The sequence below is a fragment of the Geotrypetes seraphini genome, chromosome 1 (genome assembly GCF_902459505.1).
Source record: "Geotrypetes seraphini chromosome 1, aGeoSer1.1, whole genome shotgun sequence".
NCBI classification, from domain to species: Eukaryota; Metazoa; Chordata; class Amphibia; order Gymnophiona; family Dermophiidae; genus Geotrypetes; species Geotrypetes seraphini.
Genome location: NC_047084.1, coordinates 500957339 through 500977751, shown reverse-complemented (window position 1 = coordinate 500977751; position 20413 = coordinate 500957339). Strand labels below are relative to the sequence as shown.

Below are 20413 nucleotides of genomic sequence, written 5' to 3'. Positions count from 1 at the left end.
TGAAAAAGATTTAATAAATAGGGTAATAAAAAATTTTGAAATGTTTTATAAAATTCCACTGTATAACCATCACCACCTGGAGCGGATCCAACTCTAAGGGATTTCAAAGCTGTTCCTAATTCTTTTAGTGATATTTGTTCTTCTAAACTTCGCTTTATATGTTCAGGAATTTTTGGACCCTTTAATAGTTTCAAGAATTCTAAACCTTCTTTTTCTTTATTTAAATAAGTCTCGGAAGAATAAAGAGATTTATAAAATTTTAGGAATTGTTTTAAGATTGGTTCAATTTTTGTTAGTGTATCACCTTTTTCATCTTTTATAGCAATTATTTTTGTTTTCTTTTTTTTCACTTTTAGGTAATTTGCTAGTATTCTTCCCGACTTATTTGAGTTTCCATAATACAGTGCCTGCTGAGAAAATAAATCTTTTCTTATCATTTTTGATGATATTTCATTATATTTACCTTTAAGTTTTAACAGTTCTTGTTGTGTAGAATAATCCCATTTTTCTATAAGTTTTAATTCTAAATTTTTTATTTCTTTTTCTAAGTTAGTATATTGTTTTTTATTTTGTTTATTAAGATATGCCGAATAAGAAATAATTTGTCCTCTTATTGATGCTTTAAATGCATCCCATAATATTTCTCTAGAGATCTCATCTTTATCATTTATTTGAAAAAATTCTTTCATTTTTATTTGAAAATTTTCACAGAATATTGGATCAGCAAGCAATGCATTATCAAACTTCCATATTGGTCTATTTGTATTTTGATCTGTGATCTTAATTTCAATCCATACCCCACCATGATCAGATAAAATGATTGGATCAATGGCAGCTTTTGTTACTTGATGTGCTAGATGTTTTGATATAAATATATAATCTATTCTTGAAAAAGAATTGTGAACATGAGAACAGAATGAAAATTCCCGTCCATCAAAATGAAGTATACGCCAAATATCCATTAAATCACAAGTTTGTATTAAATTATCTAGGCCCATTGATTTCATATATCTACTTGGGTTTTTATCCAATATAGGATCCATAACAGCATTGAAATCCCCCGCTACTATTAGATTTGAAGTAGCCAGTGGTAAAATTAATTGTTGAAGAGTTTTAAAAAATTCATTTTGGTTCGAATTAGGGGCGTATATATTAATCAACGTCATGGTAGTATTTCCCATATTCATTTCCACAATTATCCATCTTCCATTAATATCTGCTGTCTTTAATTTGAATGTAGCAGTACATTTTTTATTTACCAGAATAGCAACACCTGCTTTTTTCTTTGTAGCTGGTGAGAAAAAACAATGTTTGACCCAACCTCCTTGTAGTTTACTAGATTCAATATTTGAGAGGTGGGTCTCTTGTATAAAGCATAAATCCGCATCTTGCCTTTTTAAAAATAATAGTGCTTTTTTCTTTTTTATCATATGATTTAGACCATTAACGTTTAAGGATATTATTTTAAGATCCATTTATGTATTTTTGATATATTTTCCTTAAAATTATATAAATTATTTTCCTTAAATTTTTTTTTTTTTTCCCAGTACTTAAAATATTTTAGAATATCTCCTTTTTCTTCTTTACCCCATTCTCCATTATTTTTCCCCCTTTCTTTCCCTCCCTTCCCTCCCTTCCCTCCCCTTTTTAATATGACCACTTGGATACGCATATTGAGGTTAGGTGTATATAACTCCTACAAGCTGTTACAATATATAACTATATTTACTACCATTATTATTTATTTTATCTTTTTAAATTTATTTCCCCTTTTAGAGATGTTTTAATTTATTTCATTCTATTATAAATTCCCAATGTATAATTTATTTTTTGAGTTTATTATTATGTTTTGGTTTGTATTGTATAATAAAGTAAATGTTTACTAACAGTGAATTCTAAGTGGTATCAAGAAATGTTTTCATTTTTAAATATTATGTATGAAATTATTTTTCTTTCCCTATTCTTTAGGGAGATTATTACATATGACAACATGTGACAAACTTTTTCCCAGTTTCGTTGTTTAGAATGTTCTTGCAGTTCAAATCATAGTTCCATGTTCTTCCCATTCTTTTCAGTTGGTGTTGAAAGTTCTGTTTCTGTATCGAACTCTACATTTGTATTCCATATTTAATCTTTATGTTTTATTAGTTTAAATATAAATATAAATATAAATACAAATATAGTATTCGATATTAAGTTCTTGTTTAAGAGGTCATTGGCTGTTCATATTGATCGAGGAAATCCTGAAGTTTTGTAGGATCTGAAAAGTTTTGAGTTTTGTTGGCTATGGTGATTTTCATTACTGCTGGATAAAGAAGGCCATATCTTGCCCCTAGAGCTCGTAGTTGGGGTCTCATGTCTAGGAATTGTTTTCTTCTTGATGCAGTTTCTTTTGCAAAGTCAGGGACAATGTGGATTCTTGCGTCCTGACATTTGAGGTTTTTGTTTTCTTTTGCGAGTTGGCAGATTTCTACTGCTTGTTGGTGTCTCAAAAGTTTAAATATTAAAGTTCTTGGTCTTGATTGAAGGTTTTTATTCTGTGTTGGTATTCTGTGTGCTCTTTCTATTTCTAATGCAGTTTTGAATTTTAAAGGTAGTATTTTAGGTAGAAATTGTTCCAGGAATGTTATAGGGTCATTTTTTTCTACCCCTTCCGGAATCCCGATGATCCTTAAATTATTTCTTCTTTCTCGATTTCGGCTGTCTTCCAAGTCTCTTTTAATTTCTTCAACTTCTTTCCATATTATTTTAGATTTTCTCATGTCTGTATTCAGTTGTTCTGTATTGTTTTCTAGGTCATTTATTCTATTTTCAACTATATCCACTCTTTTGGTGAGAATTGCAGCATCTTCAATTGCTTTTTTTAGTTTTTTATTGCTGTCTAATACTATTTCTTTAATTTGTCTCAACTCTTCCAAGACGTCGGGGCTTTCATCCGATGGCAATGGAACTTTTGATGGTGTGTTATTTGGCTCTGGTTTTGATCTTTTATTGCTGCTACCAATACCGGAACCACTTGCTTCTGAATCACATTTGTTTTGTTTTTTAGATGTCATCTTCTGTTATTCTTCTCTTCTCTTTATCTCAGCCTATCTTCACTGTCTCTTTGTATCAGTTTCAATATTTTGTCGCTTGTCTCTTTTCTTTTGAGTCTTCAATTTATGTTTTTACTATTTTGCTATTTCAATTTATAAAAAAAATTGATGAGTAATTTTCTTTCAGGATTTGTTTCTATCTTTTTAAAATAGAAAAAAATTTTTTTTTTTTTTTTCAGCCTTTTTTCCTTTTTTCTTCTTTTCTCTTTTCTTAATTATCTGTCCCAATCTTATATTTAGAACAGGCTCAAAACTTTTATTTCAGTATTCTTAGAGCAACTGTCAGTTATTTGTCTCAAGTTCTATTGCTGTGAGTAAAAAAAAAAAAAATGTCGGTAGTCCTTCTCTCTGTTTCTCCTCCTTCAAGCCTTATCTCAGCCTCTATGAAGGCAATAACACTCAAATTAGCAGCCTTTCTTTTCCTTATATTTTTAGATACTGCTGGTCAATCTTTTTACAGATTTATTTTACTAAATCCGTTAGTCACTTTTTTATTGTTGACACTTTGCATCAGCGCTGAAAAAATCGGTAATCCTTTTTTCTGGCTCTCCTCTTATAAGCCCAATCGCAGCCCTTACTGAGGAGAGCAGTATTCCGTCCAGTATATCCTTTTCTTTACTCTAGTTTTCTTGAAGTATATGTCCCATCAGTTTTCAGCGCCTCTCAACTACCTCGATATTACCTTTCTTCAGGTCAAAAAAAAAACCGTTAATCCTTTATTCTGTCATCTTTCTCACAGCCCAAGCGCTGAAGAGAAAGAAAAAACCAACAATCCTCTATATCAGAATCTTTTTCAATTTCAGCAGCAGAGGAGATTGATATTACATTATATCTATGTTTATATTAGTCATTCGCAATTCCTTTTGCGAAATTGGCAGCAAGGAAACAGTTTTAAAAAGAAAACCGTTGCCAAGTAGGTTTTACAGCATACCTCGCTTCATCACCGGCAGAGGAGAGCCATTTCAAAACAGCCTATCTCTATAGTATGACAGGCACCAACCTCCTCATATATTATTTATAAAGAAGAAAATTTTATCTTTGTCTCTAGGTAGCTCACCAGCAGTTTCAAATTCCGTTAATCTCCTGCTTTTCACACCTCCCCTCTCAGGATACAAAAAACGGCACTTTTACTTTTGATTTTCATCTTTCAAACGTCTCTCCGTCTCAGCTAAGGAGGTAGATTTTAATCTATCACACCATCAAGATAATGGGAAATCTTTTTTTGTAGCAAACTCTGCAAAATAAGCTTGTTTGTACGGAGCTTCTCCTTCACCCGACCGTCAGCATTCGCGTCCAAGCCACGCCCCTGGCCACCCTTCTTTGACAGTAAATTCTATTTCTGTTTCTTCTTATTGGTGTCACATCATTTTTTCCCTTGAGCTAAACCAGTGTAAAAAATTTACTCTGTCTAATTGTTCAGCCCTCTTAATTGTTTCTTCTTTCGCTGATTGTACCAATTTTCACTGTTTGTCCTGCCCTTTTTTTATTGTAAACCACCTCGAACTTCTACGGCTTTGGCGGTATATAAGAAATAAATTATTATTATTATTAATATTCAAAGAGAAAGAATTTGCAGGAGAGGTTTCTGTCCCGTTAAATCATTTCTCTCTCCTACTGCTGATAAGTCAGTACCACTTAATTGGTCAGTGCCACTAAATATCAACTCTAACCATCCTTTCACTATCCAGTTAGTGTCAGAGTGATCCATGGGTGGAGCTGGTACTTAACCTTTTAGTGATTTGGTATTTTAACCACCAACTGGTTAAGTAAGCAGATAAACTTTAGGACAGCAAAATGGCTATCTTAATTTTATTTACAGAGCTAATTGGACACCAGTTTGAACCAGTGACTGGTTAACTCCAAGTAAAGGCCTAGGGGATTTTGGGGTCCCCTCCTTCCTCTTCCCCATTGCATTCCCATACACTCCTTCCTCCAAAGCCAATAGCTGGAGATCAGTTTTTAAATTATTGCTTAATTTATTTAACGAACAAAGCGCAGCATTATGTACGATCTTTAGATATGAGACGCCTAGGCCTGGACCTAGGTACCAAATTTCAGACTTTTTGACAGGTTTATAGATGTGTCCTTCCTACATAAAGAATTGTACATTCTTTCTGTCAGGAAGTCTTGGGAGGTGCTCTGTGGCAAATGGGGACCGGAGCTTGGTATTATACCACAGGATTTAGATTTCCATTGTCTTATTGCACATATTCCTACTCTGTCGGCAAGTGCTGAATTGCAGGAATGCCAATTTTACCCGTGAACAATTGTTTAAATCTAGATTGACTGACTCATCTTACTGTTTGACGTGCAGGTTGGGTATGAATTCCTTTTTCCATGCTTTTTGGGGTTGTCTGGTAGGCAAGGCATTCTGGAAGCGTGTAGTTAGATATTTAGAAGTCCTGGTTGGACACAGTATTGTGTTTTCATTGGTGGGCTTTCTTCTGGATAAATGTGAGGCTTTCCGACTCGGTACCTGCTTTAACAAGCTTTTTGTGCGAAAGGCTGAACTATTGGCTAAAAAGGCGATATTGCGCGTTTAGACCACTGCCGACCCTTCATCGTATTGGGCTTGGCGAAATCATCTTCATTCCCTAATTTTACTAGAAAAGGATCAACTATGTACCTCCTTTAAGAAGAAACTTTTTCTGAAAATCTGGGGAGCTTACGTACACTCTTTGCCACATCAAGCTAGAAGCCTTATTCTTAACTCCTTTTGACTTCTCACAATGAGTAGTAGGGGGTCTGGTGGTCGTGTCCCCCTGGGGAGAGTATCCTTGTTGGTTATTCTTGACTATTTATACCGCTGTAAGATGGAAAACTTTTCCCCTTTTTTTTCCTCTTCTCTTTTTTTCTCTGGGAGGGGAAAGGGTGGGTACTCTTACCCCAGCCAGTGCATTCACAAAGGTGAAAGGTTTGTTCTTTGTGTCATGTTTCAGCTCTTCTCCCTTAGATTCACCAGGACTTTTTCTTTTGTTAATGGTTCATGGCTGCTGGGGGAGAGTATTGGTTTACTTCCTGTATAAAGTGATGATGTCATTTTTTATACTGTTTCATTGCTATGTTGTTACCTTGTATTGTCATCAATAAAAATTGTTGAAATATTATGAAATATTATTTAAAGAACAAAGTTTTATCCAAAGCCCATATCATCCATGTGAAAAAGTAACTGATTCCTGAACTTAATAACTAGTTGCAACACCTTTAGCAGCATATGTTTCTTATAATTTAATGTCAGTCTTTTACATTGGTATTGAAGAATCTTCATTCACTCTTCTAGTTCAGGCATATTCGTAGATTTTTATGCATGAACTGCTCCTGCCACAGCCTCTCTATTGGATTCAAGTCAGAACTTTGACTAGGACAGTCCAAAACTTTAATTTTGTTTCTTTTCATCCATTTAGATGTTGACTTTATTGTTTCTGATCATTCTCTTGCTCCATAAGCCAATTAAGTTTCTGTTCATAGACTGATGATCAGACATTCTCTGTGAGAATTTTCTGGTACAGTGCAGCATTCATGGTTTCTTCAATAACAGCAAGTTTTCCAGGTCCTGACAGAGCATCCATCACATCCATCACATTACCTTCATCATGTTTTGAGTGTTGACATGATGTTCTTATTGTGGAATGCTGTAGTTGCTTTTTATCAGACATAATTGGACCTGTGTTATCCAAAAAGTTCCACTTTTGACTCATCAGTCCATAGAACATTTTCCCAAAAGTCTGAAGTTCACAGAGGTGTGTTGTTTGCAAATGAGAGATGTTATTTTAGAATAGCAATGATTTCTGCCTTGCTACTCTCCATTTGGTTTGCTGGTTCAATCTTCCATCATAAGCATGCTTGACTATTGTAATATTATTTATTTTTTTATTTTTTTACGCTTCCGGTATTTCCAAACATTGAATCATTTTTTGTTTGTTTCCCTGACGTCATTCTACCTTTACCACTTCTCCAGCCAAAAAGAAAAATCTTTCAAGTGACTTTTTAATCTTTAAAACAGTCTGTCAGCACGGAGCTCATCCGCTACCCGACCGTTTTCATGTGCGACCAAGCCACGCCCCTCACATTTATAAGATGGAGAGAACAATTGCCATACAAAAAGGGAATTATAAAAAATTTAAAGAGATATGGGGGCCATTGACAAATTATTGTAATGAATAGATACCATTTTTTCCATTATAAGTACAATGTAAGTGAAGGGATGGGAGGGGGGGAATTTTGAATTTTATTAATGGTTTGGATCAGTAAATAAGAATATTTCATCGAATATTTCATATTTAATTGCATATATTATGGGAGGGTTGGGTGGGAAGGAGTTAAATTTTTATGTATTATTGTTAATATGACAGAAATTCAAGTGATGTATTTAATTTTAATTGTCAACTTATTGATACACTTGTTGTAAGATGTAAAAATGAATAAAGAATTTAAAAAAAAAAAAAATTATTTATTTGGGAACATTCAAAAAAACTCTTAAAATACTCAGAGTTATTCAAAATTCAGCAGTTCGTCTAATTTTTGGTTTGAAAAATAGGAACATATTAGTCCCTATTATCAAAAATTACACTGGCTGCCGATGGAAGCAAGAGTTTTGTTTAAATTTTCTTGTCTTTGCTTTAAACTAATATTTGGCTTGGCCCATGCGTATTTGGTCTCTCACTTTCTTTTGGATTGCTCTAACACATAGAATCCATATGTTTACTTACCCAACAATAAAGGCTTGTCATTATAAAAGATTCCTGGACAGAACTCTTGCTTTCTAGGCAGGTAAATTGAATGATTGGTTGGGTAATATTATCATGCACGCTCCATCCTATTTTAGATTTAGAAAATTAGTAAAAACGCAATTGTTTGATCGATTTGTAACCTAAGGATTCATTGTTTTATGTTATTTTTATCCTGTATGTATGTATGTATGTATTTCTGGTGATTTGTATTGTTTCTTCACTGATTGTCCAGCGCTTCTTACTGTAAACTGCCTTGAACTATTATGGCTTTGACGGTATATAAGAATAAAATTATTATTATTATTGTGGAGTCGGGAACACTGACCTTGGCTGAAGCTAGAACGGCCTGAAGTTTTTTGGATGTGCTTGGGAAGTTTTGTGACTTTCTGGATAAGTTGTTGCTGCACTTTTGGGATAATTTTTGGCTGGCCGGCCACTCCTGGGAAGATACACCACTATTTCAAGTCTCCATTAGGAGATAATGCCTCTCACTGTGTTTCTGTGATGTCCCAGAGCTTTAGAAATGGTTTTGTAACCCTTCTCAGACATATATTTCAAAAACTATTTTTTTCATCCCTTCTGGAATTTCCTTTGATTGAAGCATAGCATTTTGTTTTTTGGGTTTTTTTTTTGCATTACAAAATATTTTACAAACATCCCACCATGAGAACGGGCTACTGGGCTTGATGGACCATAGGTCTGACCCAGTAAGGCTATTCTTATGTTCTTATGACAACATATCAAATATAGTCAAAGGAAAAGAAAATAGTGCATTATCAGTCCACAAATATGGGAGAGATCCAAATAAAGGAAAACTACCCTTGAAGTAGTGAAAAGGTGTAATATGTTTGTTTAATGGCTTCTCTCATGCAATGTGGGGTTTGGGATTTTTTTTCTAATTTTCTTTGCAGAAAGAAAATTTCTTAACTGATCTGGGTCATAAAAGATAAATCTATGTGCTTTATAGTTCATATATCAAACAAACAAGGTGGGGAACAAACAAGGCATGCAAATGGGATGCAGTAGAACACGCTCTTTATTAGGCAGAAAGGGGACTCATCACTGGTAGTGTTTCAGCAAAAGCTTTCATCAGGAGTCCAAACACAATTAATAAATCCCTTTATAGGGTTCAAGACTGGAATTAAGAACTATATGTGAAAACTAAGTTCATTCAGAACAGCAGTCACACAAAGCTCTTTTTCCAATTTTGAACCCTGTAAGGTTATTTATTGATTGTGTTCAAATGGGGGATTATGTGAAGGAATTGTCTGGATGGGAACATCTGGAAGAAGTAGGAAAGCAGTGGGCAAAACTGAAGGGATCTATTATTGTAAGGGCAATAAACCATTTTGTAAGAAAAGTAAGTAAAAGTAAGAGGAAAAGGCTACTTTGGTTCTCAAAAGTAGTAGATGAAAAGGTAAGGGAAAAGAGATTACTTTTCATAAACTACAAAAGATCACAGAAAAAAGACAGGCAAAAGTATTTGGAAAAGTTAAGAGAGGCTGGTTGAGTAGTCAGGAAATCAAATATGCAAATGGAAGAAAAAATAGCAGACACAGTAAAATGGGGGAAGAAGACATTTTTCAGATATATTAGTGATAGAAGTATAAAAGTGGAATTGTGAGACTCAAATGTGAAGGGGAGGAATATGTAGAAGCTGATAAAGATAAGGCTGAATTGCTTCACAAATATTTCTGTTCTCTGTTCACAGTTGAAGTGCTGGGCATGAGACTACTGAAAACAAAAGCAAATAGGGCTGGAGGTGTGGTAGAACCTGATCAATTTTCAGAGGATTGTGTTCATGAGGAGCTCGCTAAATTAAAGGTGGATAAAGTGATGGGCCGGATGGTGTACATCCGAAGGTATTGAGGGAACTTAGGGAAGTTCTGTCAACTCATCTGTCTGCCCCTTTCAATGCTTCTCTAGAGTTGGGAATGGTATTGGAGAAATGGAGAAGGGCAGATGTGGTCCCTCTCCATAAAAGTGGAAGTAAGGAAGAGGTAGGGAAACTACAGGCTGGTAAGTCTTTATGTAGTAAGTAAATTTAATGGAAATGCTTTTAAAGCAGAGAATAGTGCAGTTTCTGGATTCCAGTGAATTACAGGACCCGAGGCAATATGGATTCACTAGAGATAGGTCTTGTCAGAGAAATCTGATCAATTTATTTGACTGGGTGATCAAAGAATTGGATAGAGGGAGAACGCTAGAAGTACAGTTGTAAGAGAAAATAGCTGGCACAGTAAAACAGGGAGAAAATACATTTTTTAGATATATTAGTGATAGTGCAAAAGTGGCATTGTGAGACTCAAAGGTGAAGGGGAGGAATATTTTGAAGCTGATCAAAGAAAAGGCTGAATTGCTTAACAAATATTTCTGTTCTGTTGTCACAGCTGAAGTGCAGGGAGTGGGACCACAGAAGTCAAATATGGATAGGGATGGAGAAGTGGTAGACCCTGATCGATTTTCAGAGGATTGTGTTCATGAGGAGCTAGTTAAAACAAAGGTAGACAAAGCGATGGGGCCAGATGGTGTACATCCGAGGGTGTTGAAGGAATGTAGGGAGGTTCTGGTGGCTTTGTTGACTGACCTTTTCAATAAGTCTCTAGAGTCGGGAGTGGTACCAAAGGACTGGAGAAGGTCGAATGTGGTCCCTCTCCACAAAAGTGGAAGTAAGGAAGAAGTAGGGAATTACATGCCGGTAAGTCTGACTTCTATGGTAAGCAAATTAATGGAAATGCTTTTAAAACAGAGAATGGTGAAATTTCTGGAATCCTGTGGATTACAGAACCAGAAGCAACATGGATTCTCTTGTCAGACAAATCTAATCAATTTCTTTGACTGGGTGACCAGAGAATTGGATAGAGGGAGTGCGCTAGATGTGGTGTATTTAGATTTTAGCAAAGCCTTTGACAGTGTTACACTTACAGTCATGTGAAAAAATAAGGACACCCCATGAAATATTCAGTTCTTTCTTAAGAAATATTCACATATCGATGTCAAATCTTTTTTAATTTATCTCTGGAAAAGGAAGTGATGTAATTGCAGGTAAACAATAACATTTTCCTTGATTTACTCATGAAACAAAAGATATCCACAAAAATGTGTATGAGAGTTGGATAACTTTGTTCTTTAAGTAAATGAAATACTAATTTACAAACTGTGTTGTTTTCCTATGTTGTCTTTGTCTAATGTTATATTTTGTTTTAAGTTCAGAAACTATTTAGTGTGGCATAAATGCAATACTAGGAGAAATCAGGAGGGAGGGGGACTTTTTCATATCATTGTTCCTTTTCAACCCTTGGTAAGCAAGAGAATCTAAATTATATACAGCTCTTGTGTGGTCAGATAAGTTAGAAAATTTAAGAGTAAAATACAGGATGATGGGGCAGGTTACACATTTCACATTATTTTAAATTCTGTTTATAATTTATTTTTTTTAAATGTAGGCGTTCTATAAATCGCACATGGACTCGAAAGCAGGCTCCTGTCACTCCTGCACAAGAACTGAGTACCTTGCAATGCCAAATACCTAAGCAGAATGAACCCATATCACCTGCTGAAACCACTAGAGGTATGCAGTGCCATTTTAGAAAAGTTTAGGAAGTCTGAATTAAAACATTTTTGCAAAATCATCAGAGCTAGTGACATATTTTACAAATGTAAAGATGAATGTATAAATATATTAAAATAGACATATTCCATTAAAAATGTATGGCATGTGAATGGCAATGTCTCAAAATGTTGCAATGTGAAACATAAATTGAGAAGTACAGTGGAATCTTGATTTACGAGCATAATTAGTTCCAGAAGCATGCTCATAAACCAAAATACTCATATATCAAAGCGAGTTTCCTCATAGGAAGTAAGGGAAACTCGCTTGATTGGTTCCACCTCCCCTCCCCCCAGCCACCGGCATTGCTCCACCACCCCCGAGGCCACTGGTGTGCTTCCACATCCCCCTCCCTGCCCACAAACACCGCCCCCCTCACGAATGCTCGCCCCCCCCCCACACGAACTGGCATCCCCCGCCCGCCCAAATTGAATGCTTACCCTCAATGTGGCACCGGCACGCAGCACCAACCCACAGGAGGTGCCGGTGCCCAAAGATCGTGCTTCTCCCCTGACTGGGCCTTGAGCATCTGGTTTGGAAGGAGGTTTTGAAGTAAATGATTACATTATATGCATTCAGGATGAAGACTTGAAATAACATCCATGTTATAGGAAGTCTCATTACTGAGAATAGCGCATTGCTTATGATACTTCAAATTCCCATTGTAGTTGTTTTGGGGTGAGTTTGCTATCAAAATGGGGTATCATTTGAATGATAAGAAGTAGTGGGTCAATAGAAGTGTTATATCAAATCATAAAATGGAAGGTGGACACTGATGTGTGCAAAAAATCTCTTCAAAGCAAGCATTATATGAATTATATAAAAACACATCTGTTCCTGAAATACTTAGGAAACCAACCTATACAATCTCAGTCCTCAACAAATGATCGTTAGAACTATCAATAACTAAGTCTGTACTTTGTTTATTCCATTTAATCTGTAACATTCCTAATCTGTAACATTTCTAATCATTGTAAACCGCATAGAACTTCACGGTCCTGCGGTATATAAACTGTTATTATTATTATTATCCTTAATACCCCCTTTGTTCTTGATCAATGATATTGGATTGTGGGTTGGATAACTTATAAGGTGATTCGTCTGTGTTTTCTGAATTTCAATAAATTTTCTTCAGCATCGTACAAATATAGTAGACGATCTCTTGCCCTGTTTACTTTTCTACCAGTACAGGGCTATAAAAGCAAGAAATTTCTTGACCACACTCTAGCATTTCAAGCAGCTTCCCACGCTAGAGAACTTCGATCGCTATTGCTTGGAGCTTGTTCTTATAAACATTTTAGAACTCAATTGAAAACTTATCTTTTTTCAAAATACTTGGTCAAGTAATTTTTTGCCATCATTAAATTGTCTATTGTTTATAATCTTTTGTAAACTTGAACTTATGGTTACGCGGTTGAGTAGGTCAGTACTCCCCTGATATTCGCGGGGATTCCGTTCCAGGAACCCCCGCAAATCTTGAAAAACCGTGAATATGTTTTTTCATCGGGGAGACTGAAGAGGGCAGCGTGAGAGCAGCCGGAGCGCCGCGAGTGTAGGAAATCACTCATGGTATGCTCCGACTGCCTCTTCCTGCATTAAGTCGGGCCTTATCCATTCTGGATATGCATGTCAGAGCAGCTCCTGATTGAATAAGGCCTGAGTTAATGCAGGAAGAGGTGGTTGTAGCATACTGCGAGTGATTTCCTGCACTTGCGACGCTCCAGCTGCTCTATCCTGCCTCTCCCGCTGCCCTCTCCTTGTCAGCAGTTTGCGGTCGGAAAATACCGCAATTGACCGGGACCATGAACCACCGACCGCAAACGACCGGGGGAACACTGTACAATGTTATGTGTTAGGTATGTTATATTTTCTTCCCAGGGCCTGCCTGCCTCCCCTGGGTCCAACATCTCTGCCATTCATTTCCCTTGACAGAGGGGTTGACAGCCCAGCCTCTCCCACCCCCAATTCTTGATTCAGGCTCCCCCAGTCCAAATGCATATACTGTTCAGCATTCCCCCCCCCACTCTACAAACTTTGCAGTCTAGTGTCTTTCTCTCTCTCATTACATTCCCTTCTCCCCCATGGTCCTGGTGTCTCTTTAACTTCCCCTTCCCTACATGCTGCTGCTTCAGTTCTCTAGCATTAGCTCTTTCAAGCCAACCTCATCTCTTAATGACCTAGAAGCTTTCTCTCTGCAGTGTTGTGCAAAATGAAAGGTTTCAGGTTAGCAAGAAGTGAGGTTGCCTTGAAAGAACTGATTCCAGAGAACTGCAGTGGCAGCGTGTGAAGTAAGGAATAGGGGAAAGAGACGTGGGAACAACACAGGGAAGAGGGAAAGGAGAAACACACCAGATCATAGAAAGTGGGTGAGGGAAAACAATGCATGGTCACCTGCAGAGAGGGAGTGAAGGAGAAGAAGAATGTGTTATTCCCCACACACAGTTTACCCCTGCCCCCAAACTGTACGGCTACCTAAGCCCCTGTAAAATCCCTCTTCCATCCCATTGCCCACCAATTCTCTCTTGTTTTTTCTTCCCCCTCATTTCATTATTTTTCTAATCCTGCTCCCCCCCCCCCCCGCCACCTCAGGTCTGCATTTCCTTTCCCTCCCTCCCTCCCCCACCTCACCTCCTGGGCTAACTTAAAATAGTTCCAGAGGGCCTCGTGGTCCGAACAACTCTTCCTCTTCTTGGTCTACCTCCCTCCCTTCCCCTCACTTACGTGGTCTTTTAGAATCAAACTTTTCCTTTCAGAGGGGCCCCGGTGCAGCAGCCATTTTCACAAGCTGCCAGTGGCTGCCCCAAAGCTTTCCCTCAGCCGTGATGCACCCAGGTGGAAACAGGAAGTTGCATCGGAGGGGGGGGGGTTGTGGATTGTGGCCGTTGGCAGCTTGTGAAAATGTCTGCCTTGTCAGGGCCCCTCTGAAAATGAAAAGTTTGATTCTAAAAGACTGCGTAGGTGAGGAGAAGAGAGGGAGGTAGACCGAGAAGGAGAAGAGATGTCCAGACCGTGGGGTCCCCTGGAGCTATGGAGCCCAGGGCAGCTGCTTTGTTTGCCCTCCCCTAACGCCAGCACTGGTCATGTCTAAATTCCTCCAGTGGTCATCTTGTCAGTTTTGACACCTTTTTGGTACTTTTTCAGTTTGATTATGGCAGAAAAACATCTAGGTCATAAGCCCTCCCTAGTCCTGCCCAAACCACGCCTCTGACATGCCCCCTTGAGATTTAGACAAACTGCAGATGAACAGCATTGAAATCCATCTAGAAAATAGGTTTCAAAAATAGCGAAATTGGAACAGTTTGGTGAGAAAAATGTCCATCTGCCTCTTTATGCCACTTTTTGGACATTTTTCTTTTTTGAAAATGAGCCTCTTAGTTACCTAGGTGCTTTGTTAAAATTACTCACAGAAATCATTGCTAAAAGAAGCTGTGGACATTTACATCTGCATGGGAGCAAACAAATATTTGTTGGTAAAGTATACATGTACTATATTTTATTAAATACATATATAAATTCTGATGCTACTTGTGCTCTACCTAAAATGTACCTTTGTACACACCCACACCCAGATTTCTTAATAGTATGCACATTTTTGTCTTTTCATGTACTTTGGGGTTAATTTTATAAGTGACATTTTATGAGTGTGTTATATACTTGTAAAAATGCTTATATACAATTACTTGTTGTGTATAAAACACGCTTTCAGCACATTGTTTCTTATCGCTAACTGTAGATGTGGAAGGACTCCAGCACAGCCAAATAGTAAATATGAAGAACTTGAGGCATTCAGAGCTAAGGCTCAATGAGGCCAAACAAAAAATGCGTGAAATTAGCATCAATATCAAGATGAAGGAGGAACTCATAAAAGAACTGATAAAAACAGGTAATGCATGTTAAAAATAAAATCATGCACCCAACTAAATATGCATGTACACAGCTATATAATCTATAATAAATCTTTAATGATAGAGTCACCATTTTGGAAGTCAGAAAGTAGGCAATGACAAATGATTTAGGATAGTCAAGTGACTATTTTAAATGCTATCTTTAGACTTGTGGCACCAAAAAAAGCATTTAATGAGCATGTAAGGCTCTTGGGTTCACTCAATTCTAAGCCGTTGCATGTATAGTCTCATCAGAATCAGATTGATTTTACAACAAGGTACCAATGTGATAAAGCAGAAGGGTGCCTGCTTTAAGCCTATTTTTTAATAAAAGCTAACACTCAAACATGTGTCTCAACCTGAAAAATTATACGAGGTCTGACAATTAAGTTCACGAACTTGCTTCCATGCACTTATGTTGGCAGCACTGTACAAACAACTCAGTAAAGTTTCATACCCTTGGTATATCAGTGTCCCACAGCTATGTTCATGTTGACGTGTGGCGGTGTCTTGCTGAGTAGTGTTCATTATTGTTGTTGCATGTTTTTGTGTGCCATCACAAGAATGTCGGAGCTTGAATTAGAGCAACAAACAAACATTAAATTTCTTGTTAAACTTGGCAAGAGTGGAAGTGAAATCAGGGATATGTTAGTCCAAGTTTATGGGGATAATGCTATGAAGAAAACGGCAGTGTACAAATGGATTAAACACTTTTCTGAGGGGAGAAAAAGTGTCACTGATGAAGAAAGGTCAGGGCAGCTAGTAACAAGCAGAACTGATGAAAACATTGCAAACATTTGTCGAATTGTGCGTCAAAATCATCAGCTGGTGGCGAGAAGACCAAATGTCCAGCTTGGGCATCACACTGGACGCTGGCCTGACCATCAACACAAATCTCCAAGTTACTATCCTCCTCCTTCTACTACGTATGGCAAATAAAACCCATCCGCCGTTACTTCACCGAAACTGATATCACCCAACTGTTATATGCCTTTGTGCTGTCCCGCCTGGACTATTGCCCTTTATTACGGTCTATCTGCCAAAGAGCAAAACCAACTGCAGAGAGTCGAGAACGCTGCAGTTTGACTCCTAAAGAACCTTGGCTTTTTTGACCACCTCTCCCCCCGCACTGAACCAAGCCCACTGGCTCCCAATACACCAGAGCAACATCTTCAGGCAACTAGTGGTGGTGTTTAAACGCTTCCACGACATGACACCTGACTATGTAACAAGGAAGTTCCCAATCTACCATCCACAGTGGCCCCTCCAATTGCAACTGGAACTCAGGCTGTCCAACCCTCCAGCAAATCGCCTCCACCTGGAGACAGCTTGAAAGTGATTGTATTCCTACAGCATACCCAAACTACGGAAGCAACTCCCTCCTGCCATCAGAGCAATTGACAACCTACTGCCCTTCTGGAAAGCAGTAAAGTCACTACTGTTCATGAACCAGAGCACTCCTGGTCTCAAACTTTAAAGAACCAAGTCTTAGCGCACCATAATTCAGAGCACCTGAGTCGTCAACCAATTCTTGTCCTATCCACTACAGCCATGTAGATAACTATTATAAGACTCTGTTTGTATTCTCTTAGATTCAGCAAAGCATGTGGGTTCTTAGTTTCTCCATAATATGCTTTAGTTCCCCATAGCATGCATGTCATCAAAACTGTCTCAATCCTCTGTAAGTTGTATGTTACTGATCCTGTAGCTTATGTGTCATTGACCCTGAAGATTCTGTGTATGTATTTTAGTAACCTGGGTGTTCTGCAGCATGAAAAAAAGGACACTTTGTGCACATTATTCTGATTAGGACAATTCCACTGTGTTTTTGCATAACTGGTGATGAAACATGGGTGTACCAATATGACCCTGAAACAAAGCTTCAAAGTGCACAATAGAAGTTGGCCAATTCTCCATGACCAAAAATGTTCCGCCAGTACAAATCAAGTCAAAATGATGTTGCTAATCTTTTATAATATTAGAGGGATTGTTCATTATGAAGTTGTACCAACTGGACAAACAGCTAACCAAGTTTACTATTTGGAAGTGCTGAAAAGGCTGTGTGAAATAGTTAGAGGAACACAACCTGAACTTTTTGCCAACAATTCATGGTTTTTGCATGACAACAATGCATCAGCTCACACGGCACTTTCTATAGAAACATGACGGCAGATAAAGGCCAAATGGCCCATCTAGTCTGCCCATTCACAGTGACCAATATCTCTTTCTCTCTCTGAGAGATCCCACATACTTATCCCAGGCCCATTTGAGTTCAGACAGTCTCTGTTTCCACCACCTCTTCCGGGAGACTGTTCCACGCATCTACCACCCTTTCCGTAAAAAAGTATTTCCTCAGATTACTCCAAAGCCTATCACCTCTTAACTTCATCCTATGCCTTCCCATTACAGAGTTTCCTTTCAAATGAAAGAGACTCGACTCAAGCACATTTATATTACGTAGGTATTTAAACGACTTTATCATATCTTCCCCTCTCCCGCCTTTCCTCCAAAGTATACAGATTGAGATCTTTAAGTCTGTCCCCATACGCCCTATCACGAAGACCACACACCATTTTAGTAGCCTTCCTCTGGCATGACTCCATCCTTTTTATATCTTTTTGAAGGTGTGGCCTCCAGAATTGTACACAATATTCTAAATGAGGTCTCACCAGAGTCTTACAGAAGTATCAATACCTCCTTTTTCCTACTGGCCATACCTCTCCCAATGCAACCTAGCATCCTCCTAGCTTTCACCGTCGCCTTTTCAACCTGTTTGGCTACCTTATGATCATCACATACAATCACACCCAAGTCCCGTTCTTCCGTAGTGCACATAAAGCAATGTTACTTACCGTAACAGTTGTTATCCCAGGACAAGCAGGCAGGTATTCTCACTAGTGGGTGATGTCATCCGACAGAGCCCCGATATGGACGTCTCACAAGCATGTCTTGCTTGAAGAAACTCAGAAGTTTCGAGATGCCCGCACCGCGCATACGCCAGTGCCTTCCCGCCCGATGGTCCGGGCGTGTCTCCTCAGTTCTTTTTCTTCCGCGGAGCTGAGAAGTTTACTTCAATTCTGCGCCCATTGAATCTGTTTTTTTGCCTTCTCTATTGCCGCGGGTTGGGTTCTTTTGGCTCTCCCGTGCGTTTATTTCTTTCTTTGATTTCTTTTTAAAAAAAAAAAAAAAAAATTTTTTTTCTTCCGACACCGGGTCGGCCGCGTGGCTGGGGCCCCGCGCCTTCGACCTTGCGGCGGAGCTTTTCCAGCCTATGTCCCGGCCGATCACCGATTTTAAAAAGTGCAGCAAGTGCCAGCGCGCAATTTCGCTTACGGACCCACATCGACGCTGCCTACAGTGTCTGGGTCCGGATCACTTTCCGAAATCGTGCCGGCCTTGCTCCACTCTGACGGCGCGAGCATTTAAGTGCCGCTGCCTGCTGTGGGAGTCCATGTTCAAGATGGAAGCTTCGTTGGATCCTTCAGCTTCGACATCAACTGGTGCTTCGACTCCGTCGGCGAAGCCCTCTGCCTCCCCGGCTGCTTCGAGCCTTCTGAAACCGGCCTCGTTCACACCGGTTTCGGTCTCAACCTCGGCGCCGGTGCCTTCCTCCATCTCCTCGGAACAGGTATCGACCCCTACAGTTCCACTGGTGGTGCTTAAAGTGCCGAAGGCTGGCAAGCAGAAGCACGTGGCACCGAAAGAGCGCGGAGACCGTGCGGAAGGGCCCCCTTTTGGTGCGGATCCCTCCATATCGGCTTCGTTGCGGTCCCTTCTGGAGGCTCAGTTTGTGGAACTCATGTCCACCATGGGACCCTGGCTGATTGCCTCGATCCAGGGTGACCTCCCAGTTCCGGCTCCGAGGGGCGGGCCGCCCCCTCCTCCACCGCCGCGCCGCTTGACCTAGTTGCTCGGCGAGGAGGAGCGACGGGCAGTGTCCGGTCCTCGAGGCGGCCCTCGGATGGCGCAGTGCCTCCCTTGGAACCGATTCCCTCGAGAAAGGCCTCCCTTAGTGATATGCCTCCTTTGGAGCCTATTCCCTCGAGGAAAGCTTCAATTAGCGACTTACCTCTCTTGGAGCCTATTACCCCGCCCCATGACACAGTGTGGCGTCCACCTTCGAGGCCTTCCAGTCCTGGGCATAGCAGGAAGCAGGACGAGTTCTTCCGAACCCCCTATCAAGCTTGGGTGGCTTCTGGGGAGGTGCCGTCTCTTCCGCCTCTCCGATCGACGGCCTCGAGTCCTATCTGCTCCTTGGAGGCTTCTGGGGATCAGTATTCTCACAGAAGGGCTCGATCCCCTTCCAGGCATCGAGAGGGGCATCGATCCAGACACTCTTCGAGGCATTCCTCTCGGCACTCGACCGTCTTGCCTCAGAAAAAATTGCCTCGGATGGGATATTCTGCTTCGGCTGGGTCTCCTCCTCCGGGCCCGGAGTTCGAGGACCCCGAGGTGTTTTACTTGCCCTGTTGCTCACAGGCTTCTGTGGAGCCCGAAGCCTCGACTTCTTCTAGTCCTTCTCGAAGACCGGCGCTGGCAGACCAACTGTCCTTTTCCTCGTTTCTCAGACAGATGGCGGATGATATGGACATTACCCTCGATGCTGGGTCTCGATACTCCAAGGAGTACCTCGATACCATGCACTTGCCTCGTCCTCCGGCCTAGTCCTTACGCCTATCTCTACACAAGCTCCTCGACCAGACCTTCATGAGGTGCTTTGAGTCTCCTTACTCTATCCCTGCGGGCCCTGGAAAATTAGATGCTCGGTACCGCACAGTGCATCATAAGGGCTTCGAGGGACCTCAGCTTTTTCATCAGTCCCTCCTAGTCAAATCCTCGCTCAAGCGGTCTCATCCTGGCCAGGTGTATGCTTCGGTGCCTCCAGGCCATGAGGGCAGGACCATGGATAAGTTTGGACGACGCATCTATCAGAATTCTATGATGGCGTCTTGAGTCCTGAATTATAATTTCCACTTTGCCACCTACTTGGAATTTTTTCTGCCTGTGCTTCGAAAATTCACACCCTACATCGAGTCCCAGGCTCGGTTTGAGTTTGAGGAGGTGGTTGCTTCGCTGTCCCAGCTTCATCTTCAG

General features: G+C 39.7%; 1 protein-coding gene across 3 annotated transcripts in view; it reads left to right on the top strand.

Annotated features, from left to right (window-relative positions):
- Positions 1 to 20413, top strand: part of KIF27 (kinesin family member 27) — a 253192-nt gene that overhangs the window by 66847 nt on the left and 165932 nt on the right. For all 3 annotated transcript variants that reach the window (XM_033927630.1, XM_033927611.1, XM_033927620.1), the window contains 2 exons: positions 11272 to 11396; positions 15169 to 15318. In XM_033927630.1, the coding sequence (XP_033783521.1) occupies positions 11272 to 11396; positions 15169 to 15318 (275 nt within the window). The remainder of the gene's footprint in view (positions 1 to 11271; positions 11397 to 15168; positions 15319 to 20413) is intronic.